The sequence below is a fragment of the Bubalus kerabau genome, chromosome 15 (genome assembly GCF_029407905.1).
Source record: "Bubalus kerabau isolate K-KA32 ecotype Philippines breed swamp buffalo chromosome 15, PCC_UOA_SB_1v2, whole genome shotgun sequence".
NCBI classification, from domain to species: domain Eukaryota; kingdom Metazoa; phylum Chordata; class Mammalia; order Artiodactyla; family Bovidae; genus Bubalus; species Bubalus kerabau.
In genome coordinates, this window is record NC_073638.1 from 55947239 (window position 1) to 55964953 (window position 17715).

Here is a 17715-nt window from a genome sequence, read left to right on the forward strand (position 1 = left end):
AACATCTGGGTCATCTCGGAGTTGGCGTATGTGGATAGTCTTTTCCCAAGAGAGTGAGTCATGTTTTCCTGGCTTTTTGTGCATTGGGTAGTATTGCACACCCTGGACATTGTGGATGTAGTTTTGTGGAATCTCTGGATTTGGTTGCTTTGCTTCAGATATTAATGTTTTCATTTTTGTAGGTAGTTAACTTGGTTAGGCTCAAACTGTCTTGCCTGCAGTGGACATTGCCTTACATTTCAGTTCAGGACGCTCATCCTTAGGCACAGCTGCTCTCTGTTGTCTCATGCCTATATGATTTAGGATTCAGATTGAATTTAAAAAATTTTCTTAAGTTTATTTTTGGTTGTGCTGGGTCTTTGTTGCTATGCTTGGGCTTTCTCTAGTTGCTGTGAGTGGGGGCTGCTTCGTTGCGGTGCATGGGTTTCACATTGTGATGGCTTCTCTTGTTGTAGAGCATTGGACATGCTTCAGTTGTTGCAGCACACGAACTCAATAGTTGGGGCTCCCAGGCCCTAGAGTATGTGGGCTTCTGTAGCTGTGGCTCATGGGCTTTACTTGCCCTGCATGTGGCATATGGAATCTTCCCAGATGAGGGGCGAACCTGTGGCCCCTGCATTGGCAGGCAGATTCTTATCCACTCTGCTGCTGCTAAGTCATTTCAGTCATGTCCGACTCTGTGCGACCCCATAGACGGCAGCCCACCAGGCTCCCCCGTCCCTGGGATTCTCCAGGCAAGAATACTGGAGTGGATTGCCATTTCCTTCTCCAATGCATGAAAGTGAAAAGCGAAAGTGAAAAGCGAAAGTGAAGTCGCTCAGTCGTGTCCGACTCTTAGTGACCCCATGGACTGCAGTCCACCAGGCTCCTCCATCCATGGGATTTTCCAGGCAAGAGTACTGGAGTGGGGTGCCATTGCCTTCTCCACTTATCCACTCTACCACCAGGGAACTCCTCAGATTGAATTTACACAGAATTAGGGGTGTCCATTCTCCAGGTTCCTCCATTCTGGTGACCTGGATTGCCTAATTTCTTTTCTCTCGTTCCTCTTGACAGAATGGTAATTGTCTTTCTGTTGGTGTTTCACTCTCTGAGCAAAGTAACAGAAAGAGGGCATTTACCCCAAGTGTCACCAGGTTCTGAGTTTATCCCCAAATCTGCCTGCCACTGATCAATCTTTAGAACCCTCGAATAGTAGCTTTTTGCATTTTACCTAGCATCTATAGCAGTTACTTGCAGGAGGACTAGTTTGTTAGGTCAAACTTATATTTTGTTAAACTTTATTATTCTCTTATATCAAAAGCAGAACTCCTTATGTTTTATTATTATGTATATATTTGCTTTATCTCCTTGGTCTTTCCTGGTAGCTCAGCTGGTAAAGAATCTGCCTGAAATGCAGGAGATCCCAGTTCAATTCCTGGGTTGCAAAGATCCCCTGGAGAAGGGAACAGCTTCCCACTCTAGAATTCTGGCCTGGAGAATTCTATGGCCTGTATAATCCATGGGGTTGCAAAGAGTTGGGTACGACTGAGTGACTTTCACTCACTTCACTTTATCTTCTTAGCTGGACCTGGGTTCTAGGCCTGATATTGCTACTTAGTCTATGAGATTAATGGGTTGGATTAAATATTTTCCAAGGAAAATTTTACACTTTCTTAGTGGTTAAGTAGGGATAGGTACAATAGAAATAACCTGTAAATGACATTTTGAAGCAAATTTGTTAACTTACAGGACAACTGCCATAGATCTAAAACTTTTTTTCAGGTTGTTAACTGTTTCCACTTTTGGTGGGAAAACTAATACAGATGAATAATGCCCGCAATCACTCAAGTCCCCTTTATACTCTAAAAATTTTAAAGATCTCAAAGAATTTAGAGTATATCTATTCATAATGTGTGGGTTAACAAAAGACAGCTGAATCTGCACATTTACTTCTGCAGTGAGTCTGTTGTGATATCACAGATCTTACTCTGGAAAACTCAACTATACAATTATGAGAAAATGAGAGTGAAAAAGGGAGATAGCAGCTTAGTAGTATTATGAAAATATTTTTGATCTCACAGACTCTGAAATGGTCTTTTAGGAACCCTCATGTTTCCTGGACCCTGCTTTGTTAACTTTTGCCTAAGCCTTTTTGGCTCCAGTGTAATCTACGAGAAGAAAATTGTCTAATGTGTCATGTACAGATTGGTCTGTCATTCTGAAATGAATCTTTAACATTGCCCATCAGTATCTTTATAAAGATGCATAAAAAGGAGTGTGTGTGCTTACAAATAGATGGATATATCTGTGATTTTCGGATTAGATACAGTGTTGTATAAAAACACTAATATCCAATTAAAAATGATGCGTTAGAAATGCACTTATGACATCTGTGCTTAGAGTTAACAAGTAAGTAGAACACAGAACCCCGTTAGAAGATACTTATGGAACATTAAGATCTTTTAGTGCTTTGGTTCATTTGAAAGGAAGCAGACCCATATTCCACTTGGGTGGGGTTTGTTTATTCATCAGAAATTAGAGCCAACAATCCTGGTTTTGAATGACTTGATATATTTCTGTAAATGGGCCAGTTTTTGCACATGCACTATGACACAAACATACCATACACATGCCTTCCTCTATTAGTTTAGTATTTAAAGCAACGTGTACTCTTAGTTCTTTGATTCTAATAAGCATAACCCAGTTTGAGCATGTACCCTGCAGTAAGAGCAGATTAACTGTCCTACCTATGCATATCCTTGTGTTCTCCGAAGAGTTGTTTTTCTTTTCTAGTTTGTTCCTCTACATAGGTAGAATCTAGTTTACATATTTTGTGGAAAAATTCAGGTTAAGGAAAATGAGCACTCTTTAGAGAAAATGGTTGTTCCTAAGAATTTATATAGTTTTTCCCTCAGTGATATGAAAACACTGATCTCTCCACTGGATTACCAAAGACACCCAGATTGTTTCTTGATTCCTCTTTCTTTCATAAGTGTCCTCAGTGGGTTTTGGTTTTTGTTTTTACAGGGAGTTGGCAAAATGGCTTTGGTCTCCACTTAGACCCAAACCCTTAGAAAGCAGAAACCACTTCTCATTTATCGAAAAAAACGTAGTAGGCCCTTCATAAATATTATGATTTGTTCAGAAAAAAAATTGCCTAGAAATGTCTTGTATTTCATAAAATTTTCCAGTCAAATGTAATAATAATGATTGGAAATAAGCTTTACTGCTTGTTTTCTTGGCTTGAATGTCTTTAAGAGATGATCATACCATCTGTTTAGAATCAGTATTTCAGAGATGAGGAAGAAAGCATTTTGGGTGAGAGACGATAGCTGTAAAGTGGTTTCCACACAATTACCAAAAGTCATTTTCCTTCCCCATTGCCCCAGCAAGGCCATACCAGTACTCATCTCACTGAGTACCTGCGCTTTCTCATTGTCTGGGCATCAAATGGAGACGCTGAGTTTTTTCTTTTAAAAGTTTTCCACCAGCTCATCTCAGGGCTTAGTAACCTATTTAGTTTACTGAATTAATTTTGTATTTTCTTCCCATTAAAATTTTACCTAGTATATGACTTGGGAAAAGGACCGTTTAGTTAAGAATTTTGTTACAGAAAATCATGAAAACCATATTCTTGACACTGGATAAAGACTTAAGAGAGAACGGCACATACATTCATAGTGTGGTGACAGTGTGTGAATGCAAACATGTGCAGGCAGATATATGTTCATTGTGGGGGTAGGATTTCACATTTTATTGGAGGCAAATTCTGGCAGGATATTTGGATTAAAAGGGAGGCAGAGTTAAGTTTAAAGAATGATTTTATAGGTTTAAAAAGGAAATATTTTATGGAAAGATAAATAAGCAAACTTAATTTAGCAGACTTAATTGATTCTTTGGTAGAATGTGTCTGGGATTTGTTTTATGAAATGAAGATTCAGTTAAATTGACTTTTTTGAAGTACAGTTCTATCACTTTTTTAAAAAATGAATTTTGTGTTTTACAGTAGTTTTATATTTACAGAAAAACTGTGCAGAAAGTACCGAAAGCTGCCCACTCCCATTTCTTTTGTTGTTAACATCTGTGTTAGAGTGGCACATTTGTTCCTGTTGTTGAATCAGCAGGATTCACTCTGTTGTATAATCTGAGTTTTGACAAATGCACAATGTTTTCACCTTACAGTGTCACACAGAATCGCTTCACTGGCCTAAAAATCTCCCACACTTCACCTGTTTATCCTTTTCTCCCTCCCTCAGAACACCTGGCAACCTCTGATCTTTTTACCGTTTCCACAGTTTTGCATTTTTTTCGGAATGTAACATCAGTTCAGTTCAGTTGTTCAGTCGTGTCCGACTCTGATCCCGTGGACTGCAGCACGCCAGGCTGCCCTGTCCACGACCAAGTCCTGGAGCTTGCTCAAACTCATGTCCATCAAGTCGGTGATGCCATCCAACCATCTTATCCTCTGTCGTCCCCTTCTCCTCCTGCCTTCCATCTTTCCCAGTATCACTTTCCAGTGAGTCAGTTCTTTGGATCACGTGGCCAAAGTATTGGAGTGTCAGCTTCAGCATAACAGTCCTTCCAATGAATATTCAGGACTGAGTTCCTTTAGGATTGACTGGTCGGATCTCCTTGCAGTTCAAAGGACTCTCAAGAGTCTTCTCCAACACCCCAGTTCAAAAGCATCAATTCCTCAGTGCTCAGCTTTCTTTATAGTCAAACTCTCACATCCATACATGACTACTGAAAAAACCATAGCCTTGACTAGACAGACTTTTGTTGGCAAAGTAATTTCTCTGCTTTTTAATATGCTGTCTAGGTTGGTCATAACTTTTCTTCCAAGGAGCAAGCATCTTTTAGTTTCATGGCTGTAGTTACCATCAGTGATTTTGGAGCCCAAGAAAATAAAGTCTGTCACTGTTTCCATTGTTTCCCCATCTGCTTGCCATGAAGTGATGGGACTGGATGCCATAATCTTCATTTTTTGAATGTTGAGTTTTAAGTCAACTTTTTCACTCTCCTCTTTCACTTTCATCAAGAGGCTCTTTAGTTCTTCTTTGCTTTCTGCAATAAAGGTAGTGTTATCTGGGTACCTGAGGTTATTGATATTTCTCCCAGCAGTCTTGATTCCAGCTTGTGCTTCATCCAGCCCAGCATTTTGCATGATGTACTCTGCATAAAAGTTAAATAAACAGGGTGACAATATACATCTTTGATGTACTCAATTCCCAATTTGGAACCAGTCTGTTGTTCCATGTCCGGTTCTAACTGTTGCTTTTTGACCTGCATACAGATTTCTCAGGAGGCAGGTAAGATGGTCTGGTGTTCCATCTCTTGAAGAATTTTCCACAGTTTGTTGTGGTCCACATAGGCAAAGGCTTTGGCGTAGTCAGTAAAGCAGAAGCAGATGTTTTTCTGGAATTCTCTTGCTTTTTCTATGATCTAATGGATGGCAATTTGATCTCTGGTTTTTCTGCCTTTTCTAAATCCAGCTTGAACATCTGGAAGTTCTTGGTTCATGTACTGTTGAAGCCTGGCTTGGAGAATTTTGAGCATTACCTTGCTAGTGTGTGAGATGAGTGCAATTGTGCGGTAGTTTAAACATTCTTTGGCATTGCCTTTCTTTGGGATTGGAATGAAAACTGACCTTTTCCAATTTTATGGCCACTGCTGAGTTTTCCAAATTTTATGGCATATTGAGTGAAGCACTCAATATAACAATGTAACATAGGAATGTAACATAGTTGGGATGATATAGCATGTAGCTTTTTCAGATTGGTTTCTTTTACTTCAGTTCAGTTCAGTCACTCAGTCCTGTCAGACTCTTTGTGACCCCATGAATCACAGCACGCCAGGCCTCCCTGTCCATCACCAACTCCCGGAGTTCACTCAAACTCATGTCCATTGAGTCAGTGATGCCATCCAGCCATCTCATCCTCTGTTGTCCCCTTCTCCTCCTGCCCCCAATCCCTCCCAGCATCAGGGTTTTTTCCAGTGAGTCAACTCTTCGCATGAGGTGTCCAAAGTATTGGAGTTTCAGCTTCAGCATCAGTCCTTCCAGTGAACACCCAGGACTGATCTCCTTTAGGATGGACTGGTTGGATCTCCTTGCAGTCCAAGGAACTCACAAGAGTCTTCTCCATACCACAGTTCAAAAGCATCAATTCTTCAGCGCTCAGCTTTCTTCACAGTCCAACTCTCACATCCATACATGACCACTGGAAAAAGCATAGCCTTGACTAGATGGACCTTTGTTGGCAAAGTAATATCTCTGCTTTTTAATATGCTATCTAGGTTGGTCATAACTTCCTTTCCAAGGAGTAAGTGTCTTTTAATTTCATGGCTGCAGTCACTATCTACAGTGATTTTGGAGCCCCAAAAAATAAAGTCTGACACTGTTTCCACTGTTTCCCCATCTGTTTCCCATGAAGTGATGGGACCAGATGCCATGATCGTAGTTTTCTGAATGTTGAGCTTAACTATATTCATTTAAGGTTCCTCCATGTCTTCTCAAACTTTTCATAGCTCATTTCTTTCTTTTTTCTTTTATTGCTGAATAATGCTCCATTGTTATTGGATATGCCACAGTTTATCTTTTAACCTTTTGAGGTATATTTTGGTTATTCCCAAGTTTTAGCAATTTTGAATAAAGCTGCTATAGACATTTATGTGTAGGTTTCTGTGTGAACACAAGTTTTCAACTCATCCGGGTTAATATCTGGGAACACAGTTTTTAGATCATATAGTAAACCTATGTTTAATTTTGTGAGGAACTGCTAGACCATCTTCTAAAATGGCTATACCATTTTGCATTGCCATCAATCAACCATGAGTGAAAGTTCCTGTTGCTCCACATCCTTGCAAACATTTAGTATTGTCAGTATGTGCAATTTAAACCTGTGGCGGATTCATTTTGATATTTGGCAAAACTAATACAATTATGTAAAGTTTAAAAATAAAATAAAATTTTAAAAATAAATAAATAAATAAAAATAAAATTAAAATAAATAAATAAATAAATAAACCATTCTAATAGTTGTGTGAAGTGAAGTGAAGTCGCTCAGTTGTGTCCGACTCTTTGTGATCCCATGGACTGTAGCCTACCAGGCTCCTCTGTCCATGGAATTCTCCAGGCAAGAATACTGGAGTGGGTTGCTATTTCTTCCTCCAGGGGATCTTCCCGACCCAGGGATTGAACACAGGTCTCCTGCATTGCAGGCAGACGCTTTACCAACTGAGCCACCAGGGAAGCCCAAGAATAAGTGGGTAGCCTATCCCTTCTCCAGGGGATCTTCCCGATCCAGCAACTGAACTGGGATCTCCTGCATTGCAGGTGAATTCTTTACTGTCTGAGCCACCAGGGAAGCCCCAGTAGTTGTGTAGTGGTATCTAATTGTTGTTTGAGTTACAGTTCCCTGATGACTTATTATAGTGAGAATCTTTTCATATCCTTATGTACTTTATTATGCTTTTTATATACCCTACATCTTCTTTGATGACATTACAGTTCAGATTGGTTGCCTATTTTTTAATTGGGTTGTTTATTTTTCTGTTGTTGAGTTTTAGAGTTCTTTGCACATTTTGTATTCTGTTCCTTTATCAGATAATTGGTTTTCAAATATTTTCTCTTTTCATTCTACTAATAGTCATTTTTGCAGAGCACAAGTTTTGATTTTAATGAAGTCCAGCTTAACAATTGCTTCCTTCATGGCTCATTGTTTGGTGTTGTATGTAGAAAATCATCTCCGAGCCTAAGGCTACCTGGATTTTCTCCACTGTTATCCTTTAAAAGTTTTGTAGTTGTAGTAATTTTTATTTCACATTTAGATATGTGATTGATTTTGAGTTAATTTTTGTGAGACGTATAGGTCTGTATCTAAATTTTTTATTTTGTTTTTGTTCGTTTGTATATGAGTGTCCAGTGGTTCCAGCACCCTTTGGTGAAAAGGCTGTCCGTTCTCCATTGAATTGTTTTTATTCCTTTCTCATTAGTTGGGGACCATATTTCTGGGCTCTATATTCTGTTCTGTTGATTTGTCTGTCTCTTCTTTTGCCCATACCCAGTTGTCCTCATTACTGTAGCTTTATAGTAAGTCTTGACAGAAGATAGTGTCAGTCTTCCTACTTTGTACTTTTGTTGGTGACTCTGGGTTTTTTGCTTTTCTCTTTAAACTTTATAATCGGTTTGTTGATATCCACAAAATAATTTGCTGGAATGTTGCTAAATCTGTAGATCAAGTTGGGAAAAATTGATATATCTTAATAGTATCTTCCTATCCATGAACATGGATATTCTCCATTTTTGGGCGGTGTCTCCTTTGACTACTTTCTTTGGAGTTTTGTAGTTGTCTTCTTATAGCTCTTCTACATAATTTGTTAGATTTATACCTAAGTATTTTATACTTTCATGCTAATATAATCAATGCTGTGTTTTTAATTTCAAATTCCCATTATCCTTTGTTGTTATGTAAGAAAACAGTTGACTTTTGTGTATTAAAACTGTGTCATGCAACCTTGCTCTTAATAACCGCCTATTTTAGTTCTAGGAGGTTTTAGGTTGGTTTTTTGGTTTCTTTTTTGTTGTTGTTGTTGATTCTTTGAAATCTTCTGCATAGACACTTATACCGTCTGTAAACAAACATGATTTCATTTCTTCTTTCCCAGTATATATATCTTTTATTTCCTTTTCTTCCCTTATTGCTTAGCTAGGACTTTGAGTACATGCGTAAGAGAGTGGTGAAAGTGGGGGACATCCTTGTGTTGTGCTCCAGCATAGGAAGAAAGCATCTGGCTTCTCACCATTAAATATTTTGGCAAATATTAGTAGGTTTCTTGGCAAGTATTCTTTACTAAATTGATGAAGTTCTTTACTTCTAGTTGAATTTTGTTGCATGCTTTTTCAGTACCTATTGATATGGTTATGTGTTTTTTTTCTTGAGCCTGGTTGATGTGGTGAATCCATTAATTGATTATTGAAAGCTGAACCTTTGTCTTATATACTTGGAATACAGTTCATTTGGCCATGGTATAATTCTTTATATATATAGATGATTTGATTTGCCAATATTTTGTTGGGGATTTTGCACCTATGTTTATGAGAAATATTGGTCTGTAATTTTCCTTTCTAGTGATGTCTTTGATTTTGATGTGAGAATGATGCTGGCCTCATGGAATGAGTTAGGAAGCTCTTCTAGAACTTTTGGGAGAGATTTTCAAAAAATGGTATTATATCTTATTTAAATGTTTGGTAAAATTCATCAGTAAAACCATCAGGATTGGTGCTTTATGTTTTTGAAGGTTATTAATTATTGATTTAATTTCTTATATATAAGAAATTATATTTATATCTAAAATCTACCATAACTGCCAAACTCACACTGGGAGAAATAGATAATCTGAATAGACATACATATCGGAGAAGGCAATGGCACCCCACTCCAGTACTCTTGCCTGGAAAATCCCATGGACAGAGGAGCCTGGTAGGCTCCAGTCCATGGGGTCACACAGAGTTGGACATGACTGAAGCGACTTAGCAGCAGCAGCTTAGCAGCAGACATACATATATACATGTATGTGTGTCTATATATATACTATTTCTCCTACTGTGAGGTGTGTGTGTGTGTGTGTGTGTGTGTGCCTGTGTGGATTATCTATTTCTCCTAGTGTGAGTTATGGTAGATTGTCTTTCACAGAGTTGATCCGTTTCTTCTGAGGTATCAAATTTATGGGCATAGAGTTGTTTATAGTATTGTAAATTATTCTTTTAATGTCTATGAGATCATTGTGATGATCCTTCTTTCATTTCTCAAATTAGTTTCTGTCTTTTCTCTTGGTTAGCCTGGCTAAAAGTTTGTCCGTATTGACCTTTTCAAAAACATAGCTTTTGGTTTCATTTACGTTGTGATTTTCTTCATGTAATTTATTCTGTTTGGAGTTCACTAACTTCTTGGATCAGTAGATTTATTTTGCCTAATTTGGAAAATTTGTAACCATTATTTCTACAAGTCCTTTTCATTTTTGCCCACTTTCTACTTTCCTCCTGGTACTTGATGATACAAATTGGTATCATTCCGCAGATCCTGCGGTTCTGTTCATTTGTATCTCCGTTGTTTAAACTGGGTAGTTTCTATTGTTCGGTCTTCCAGATTAAAGATTCTTTTCTTTGTTTCCTACATTCTTCTTTTGAGCTCATTCATTGAGTTTTTTAATTTCACTTCTTAGGTTTTCACTTTCTTTATTGAGATTTTCTATTTTTTTGTCAAGATGTTCTGTTTTAATTTGTTTCAAGCATGTTCTTAATTTCTTTTTTCAAATTAATTTCTATTGGAATATAGTTTATTTGCAGTGTTGTGTTAGTTTCTGCTGTACAGCATAGTGAATCAGTTATACATATATCCACTCATTTTAAGATTCTATTCCCATATAGGTTCTTAATTTCTATTGAAGCAATTCTATTGAAGCTATCTATTGATAGCTACTCTCAGATCTTTGTCAGATAATTATATTTTCTGTTTGTCTCAAGTGTTGGCATATGTTGATTATCCTTTTTTATTTACTTTGACATCTTCGTAGTTCTTAATATCATGAATGATTTTTCATTGAAACTTGTACATTTGGGGTATTATATTATGAGTCTCTGGATCTTATTTAAATCTTCTATTTTACCTGACTTCCTCTGACACCTCTGGTAGAGGAAGGAAGAGCAACCATCTCATTACTGCCAAGTTGGGGTAGAAGTCCAAGTTCCCCAAGAAGCTTCCGATGACACCCATGTGGCAGAGGTGTGTGTGTGTGTGTGTGAGAGAGAGAGAGAGCGAGAGCGAGTGTTTGTGTGTGTGCACGCGTGCAAAAGGAGTTGATAGTGTTGATTAAGGGTGGGAGTTCTAGCTGCCCATGTAGATGATAGGGTGGTTTCAGTACCACTGCATAGTAGTGAAAGCTCTCTCTACTTGGCTGCCTCTGATACTACCCAGTACGGAGGAAGAGGGTTGCATTGTTACAGCTGTTAACAAGGCTCCAGGCTCCCCTTGTGGTGTGGCTTGGCTAGTTACTGTTTGGATGGGTTGAAAACACCAGGTCCCTACTTGGGTTTCTCCAAAATCTGTGGGTTATTAGAGCACCTTTAGTTGAGTTTGGTAAGGATGGAAATCTTTTTTCTGTGGATTTGCTTATTTTGGAAATTTCATATAAATGGGAGTCTGTGACCTTTTAAAACTGGCTTTTTTTCAATTAGTATAATGTTTTCAGGATTCATCCATGTTGTAGCATATATCAGTACTTCACTTGTTACTGCCAAATAGTATTCCTTTGTATATCCACCACATTTTGTTTATCTAGTCATCAGATAGTGCACGTTTGGATTGATTTCATTGTTTGGCTGTTATGAGTAATGCTGCTCTAACAGTCATATTCACATTTTTGTATGGACATGTTTTTAACTCTGTTGGGTGCAACACTGGGTCCTAAGATAGCTCTGTGTTGAGCATTTTGAAAACTCTGTTTCTTTATTATTGTTTTTAATTCAATTCAATATCAGTCTAATTTCTAATTCCAGTAGGGCTTTTAAAAAAATTTGAGTTGTTTTTTGGCCGTGGTGTGTCTTCCTTACTATGTGCAGGCTGTCTCTAGCTGCAGCGAGCCAGGGCTACTCACTCGGTATGCAGGCCTCTCATCGTGGTGCCTTCTCTTGTTGCGGAGCACGGGCTTCAGTAGCTGTGGCTTGTGGGCTCCAGAGCATGGCTCAGTAGTTGTGGCGCATAAACTTAGCTGCTCTGAGGCATGAAGGGACCAGAGATTGAACCAGTGTTCCTTGCCTTGCAAGGCAGATTCTTAACCACTGAAACACCAAGGAAACCCCACTTTTTTTTATTATTAACTTGTGTCCTATTGCATTGTGGTGTCAGGAAAGAGGCCTGAGATATTTTATAGTGTCTTTTAGAAAGAACTGTTCCCAGACTTTAGATTTATTTCTAATCTCCATTTTGCTTATATCTGTATTCATTCCATTAGAATGACAGATGCTGATAATTAAATCACTCAAGAGATCTATAAGTTACATGAGTATTAAACTTCTTTAAACCACTCACATTTGAAACATTATGCATGTTGTTATTCAGTCATAACTTTTATATTCATAAATTTACCTGTATTTTTAATTATTTAGAAAAAAGAAAGTGAGTGCCTGCAATTAAAAATTTTGGTGCTTCGAAATGAACTGGAAAGACAGAAGAAAGCTTTGGGACGGGAGGTAGTCTTGCTGCATAAAGAACAAATTGCATTACAGGACAAAGGTGAGTGAAAATACCTTACAAACTGCCTAGCCTCCACATTCAGTAATTTTCCTTTTTCACCGTGGGCTTAAATAGTCATCTTTTATAAGTTTACTAAAACAAATTTTTAAAAAATTTTGAAGTATTTTGAAATTGATACATAAAGTGTACATATGCACACACACACACTTCACATTTTCAAATGGAACATACCTGCATAAGCAGAATCTCCTGTCAGGAAACAGGCATTAATTTAGTTACATGGATATACTACATGTTATTTGTACATCCATCCATTGATGAAAATTTGGATTGTTTTCATTTTTTGCCCTTCTGAATAATGCTTCTGTGAACATTCATATCTAAGTTTCTGTAGGGAAGTATGTTTTTATTTCTCTTGAATATACTTGAGAGTAGAACTGCTAGATCCTATGATAACTGCAATACTTCAGACTTTTACATTATTATTGTATTTTTTTATGGTGATCTGTGAGTAGTGATCTTTGATGTACAATTGTAATTGTTTAGGGACACCACAAATCACACCCATATAGGACAATAAACTTAATAAATGTTATGTATGTTCTGTTTCACTGACTAGCCATTTCCCTTTCTCCCTCCCCTGGAGTCTTCCTATTCCCTGAGCCACAATAATACTGAAATTAAGTTAGTTAATAACCTGACAGTAACCTCTAAATGTTCAAGTGAAAGGAAGAGTCATATGTCTGTCACTTTAAATCAAAAGTTAAACATGATTAAGCTTAGTGAGGAAAGCATGTTGAAAGCCAAGATAGGCTGAAAGCTAGGCTCTTGAGCCAAACAGCCAAGCTGTGAATGCAAAGAAAAGTTCTTGAAGGAAATTAAAAGTGCTACTTCATTGAGTACATGGATGATAAAAAGTTAAATAGCTGTATTGCTGATATAGAGAAAGTTTTAGACTAAGGTCTGCTTAGAAGGTCAAATCAATCACAAAATTCAATTAAGCCAGAGCCTAATCCAGAGCAGGGCTCTAACTCCCTTCAATTCTGTGAGGGCTGAGAGAGGTGACGAAGCTGCAGAAGAAATGTTTGATGCTAGTAGAGATTACTCCATTAAGTTAAGGGAAGAGGCTGTCTCCGAAATATAGAAGTGCAAGGTGAAACAGCAAGTACAGACGTAGAAGCTGCAGCAAGTTATTGAGAAGATTTAGTTAGACAATGAATGAAGGTGGCGACACTGAACAGCAGATTTTTAGTGAAAACAAAACATCCATGTTTAATAAGATGCCTTCTAGGATTTTCATAGCTAAAGAAGAGAAGTCAATGCCTAGCTTTAAAGAACAGGCTGACTCTCTTGTTAGGAGCTAACACAGCTGGAGACTTTAAGTCAAAGCCAGTGCTCATATACCATTCTCTAAGCTCAAACTACCACACAATTGCACTCATCTCACATGCTTGTAAAGTAATGCTCAAAATTCTCCAAGCGAGGCTTCAACAATATGTGAACCATGAAATTCCAGATGTTCAAGCTAGTTTTAGAAAAGGCAGAGGAACGAGGGATCAAATTGCCAACATCCGCTGGATCATCAAAAAAGCAAGAGTTCCAGAAAAACATCTATTTCTGCTTTATTGACTGGGCCAAAGCCTTTGACTGTGTCAATCACAATAAACTGTGGAAAATTCTGAAGGAAATGGGAATACCAGACCACCTGACCTTCCTCTTCAAAAATCTGTATGCAGGTCAGAAAGCAACAGTTAGAACTGGACATGGAACAACAGACTGGTTCCAAATAGGAAAAGCAGCAGGTCAAGGCTGTATATTGTCATCCTGCTTATTTAACTTATATGCAGAGTACATCATGAGAAACACTGGGCTGGAAGAAACATAAGCTGGAATCAAGATTGCTGGGAGAAATATCAATAACCTCGGATACACAGATGACACCACCCTTATGGCAGAAAGTGAAGAGGAACTAAAAAGCCTCGTGATGAAAGTGCAGAGTGAACAAGTTGGCTTAAAGCTCAACATTCAGAAAATGAAGATCATGGCATCCGGTCCCATCACTTCATGGGAAATAGATGGAGAAACAGTGGAAACAGTATCAGACTTTATTTTTCTGGGCTCCAAAATCACTGCAGATGGTGACTGCAGCCATGAAATTAAAAGACACTTGCTGCTTGGAAGGAAAGTTATGACCAACCTCGATAGCATATTGAAAAGCAGGGACATTACTTTGCCAACAAAGGTCCGTCTAGTCAAGGCTATGGTTTTTCCAGTAGTCATGTATGGATGTGAAAGGTGGACTATAAAGAAAGTTGAGCGCAGTGGAATTGATGCTTTTGAACTGTGGTGTTGGAGAAGACTCTTGAGAGTCCCTTGGACTGCAAGGAGATCCAACCAGTCCATCCTAAAGGAAATCAGTCCTGAATATTCATTGGAAGGACTGATGCTGAAGCTGAAACTCCAGTACTTTGGCCACCTGATGTGAAAAGCTGACTTATTTGAAAAGACCCTGATACTGGGAAAGATTGAAGGCGAGAGGAAAAGGGGACGACAGAGGATTAGATGGCTGGATGGCATCACTGACTCGATGGACATGAGTCTGAGTGAACTCCGGGAGTTGGTGATGGACAGGGAGGCCTGGTGTGCTGGGATTCATGGGGGTCGCAAAGAGTCAGACACGACTGAGCGACTGAACTGAACTTACTGAATCTATGAGAAGACATGGTTTGTTTAGTTTTTTTGGTGCTTTGAAAGTACCATCAACTATTACAATACTCAAATTGCCTGCGACCTGTAGCATGTATGTCTACATATCTTTTTCAAGATCATCAGTTTTTAAAATGAAAACACTCTAGAATTTTAGAGGGGTTAGGAACTTTTGCCTTTTTCTAATAAGAGGAGCAAAAATAATGATAACTACAGTATTTCATTTACCATGTGAAAGTGATAGTTGCTCAGTTGTGTCCAACTCTGTATGACCCCATGAACTATAGCCTGCCAGGCTTCTCTGTCTATGGGATTCTCCAGGTAAGAATACTGGAGGGAATTGCCATGCCCTTCTTCAGGGGATCTTCCCAACCTAGGGATCGAACCTGGCTCTCCTGCTTTGCAGGCAGATTCTTTACCGTCTGAGCCACCTGGGAAGCCCAGGTTACCATACTTATCACTTCATAGATATGAGTCATTTAATCACCATGGTAACTTTATTAGGTAGGTACAGTTATTATTTACATTTATAGTTGAGGAATCATGGTCAGAAACATTAAATACCTTACTGAAGTTCACAATTGACAAATGATATGATTAAACTCTTTCTGTTGATTGCAAAACTTAATCACAGGTTGATAACCACCTTTTATCAGCAATAGGTTGTGTAAAGTCCATGGAATTTATGTTATTCTGGCATATGGTAAAAAGATAGGGAGATATAGTTTTTCACTTGTGTTCCCAGTTTTATTTTTCCCTTTTATTCTGATAGAAGTCCTATCACCAGCATTGAAGCAGGTGAACTTCTAAACAGTGACTTCTATCCCATTTAAAAGACTGAGGTGTGATAATACCAATACAGTATTTTAACATATATATATGGAATTTAGAAAGACAGTAATGACAACCCTATATGCAAGACAGCAAAAGAGACAAGAGATGTAAAGAACAGACATTTGGACTACGTGGGAAAAGGCAAGGGTGGGACGATGTGAGAGAATAGCATTGAAACATGTATATTACCATATGTAAAATAGATGACCAGTGCAAATTCACTGCATGGAGAAGGCCACCCAAAGCTGGTTCTCTGGGACAACCCAGGGGGATGGGGTGGAGAGAGAGGTGGGGGGAGGAGGGGTGGTTCAGGATGGGGAACATATGTACTCCTGTGGCTGATTCATGTCAATGTATGGCAAAAATCACCACAGTAATGTAAAGTAATTAGCCTCCAATTAAAATTAATTAATTAAAAAAAAGAGTGAGGTGTAATAAGAATCACTAATAACTGTAGAATGCTTTATTAGTGCCAGGCAGTGTCATGTGTTTTCCATTCGTTATCTCATTTTGTTCTTACTAATTGTCCTGTGAATTAAAGGCAGTGTTATTTATATCCATCTATTAATAAAGATATCATATATGTTATTATCCAATTTATAGATGAGGAAACTGAGTTTCAGAGGCCCAAAGCCACGTAGCAAGTTATGACAGAGCCTGTGTTCAGAGTTCTGATGCCAAACAGTGCTACAAAGGAAGACTGTAAGATTTTGTAGATACCCATTTTGACTCTGAGAGTGAAGTCATAGTCAGCATATTCTTATATCTCCATTTTATCATAGAAAGAAAGGATGGTAATGTTCAAGGTAAATATGGATTTGCCAGGATGGTTCAGAATTGCTGGTTTTGAACACTGACTTTGTACTTCAGGAGCTTTCTTCCCACTTTCATATATGTTTTTGGAGATGAGTATTATTTTATATTTCTCTGAACTCTTAGAGTTGTTGGCAGGTTAGAATCTAACGTTGACACTTTGGGCTCAAATTTAAGCAGAAGAATGGGTGCTGTTGTTGGCTGTGCTTTTGTGCCATTGGGAATCTTTGTAAACTGGTGATGAGACCTGAGGAATGGGAAAGAAGGGTTGACTAGATACAGCTAACCATAGTTAGGTACCAGTAGACCCTAATCTACTTGCTGGGGACCCCTATTTTTTATAGTGATTGTGCTAGGTTACCAGAGACATACTCTTATCTATTAAAAGTTCATTTGTGTTGAACATCATTCTTGTACATGTACATCAATGTACTATTTAATGAATACTGAGCCATGTTACAATATTTTAGAAGCACTTGCGCCATTGGTATTGGTAACATGAAGGGGAAAATTGTGTTTGTCCCTGTTTGCAGCTTTGATTTAGTGTGTTTGCTAGCCAGTAGTGAAATAATTTGCTACTTAAAATAGTACTGGTGGCTTCTTACATATCACGGCTTCTCTTTGACACTTGGTGCTTGATCTTCATACTTGGTTCTCAGCCCAAAAGCTCACTTAGGATACAGAGTCAGTAATATATGACATTTTGTCTTTGCTACTGATTTTTCTGAATGACCATAAAGGAGTTAATTAATTCTGCATCTTTTTATACATCTGTGCAAGAAGGATAGCAGCTCATAGTGGTGCCATAGGGGTTGATTTGTGTACACATTTGGAAGAAGCCTATTTTATATATGTATGTATGTATTGTGTTTTGCAAATATTCATTGCAGCTGAATGATTTATGCAAAGAGGCAACAAAAAGATAATTTCTGTCCAATGTTCCTGACTTGTTGGGTGGCCACATAACTCTGAGGGGACTCATTAATCCGCACTTATAAGTTTCCCCTTCCCATTCTGGAAGGCAGTGGTCCAACTTGTAACTTCCACAGTTAACTTCCAGCTGGGTCAGGAACTGATCTTTTCAACATTAATGTTTGTTAATGTATATATTTTCATTTCCAGCAGATAT

General features: G+C 38.2%; 1 protein-coding gene across 12 annotated transcripts in view; it reads left to right on the forward strand.

Annotated features, from left to right (window-relative positions):
* UVRAG (UV radiation resistance associated) overlaps positions 1–17715 on the forward strand; it is a 324682-nt gene that overhangs the window by 150598 nt on the left and 156369 nt on the right. For all 12 annotated transcript variants that reach the window (XM_055549116.1, XM_055549117.1, XM_055549115.1 and 9 more), the window contains one exon: positions 12146–12272. In XM_055549116.1, the coding sequence (XP_055405091.1) occupies positions 12146–12272 (127 nt within the window). The remainder of the gene's footprint in view (positions 1–12145; positions 12273–17715) is intronic.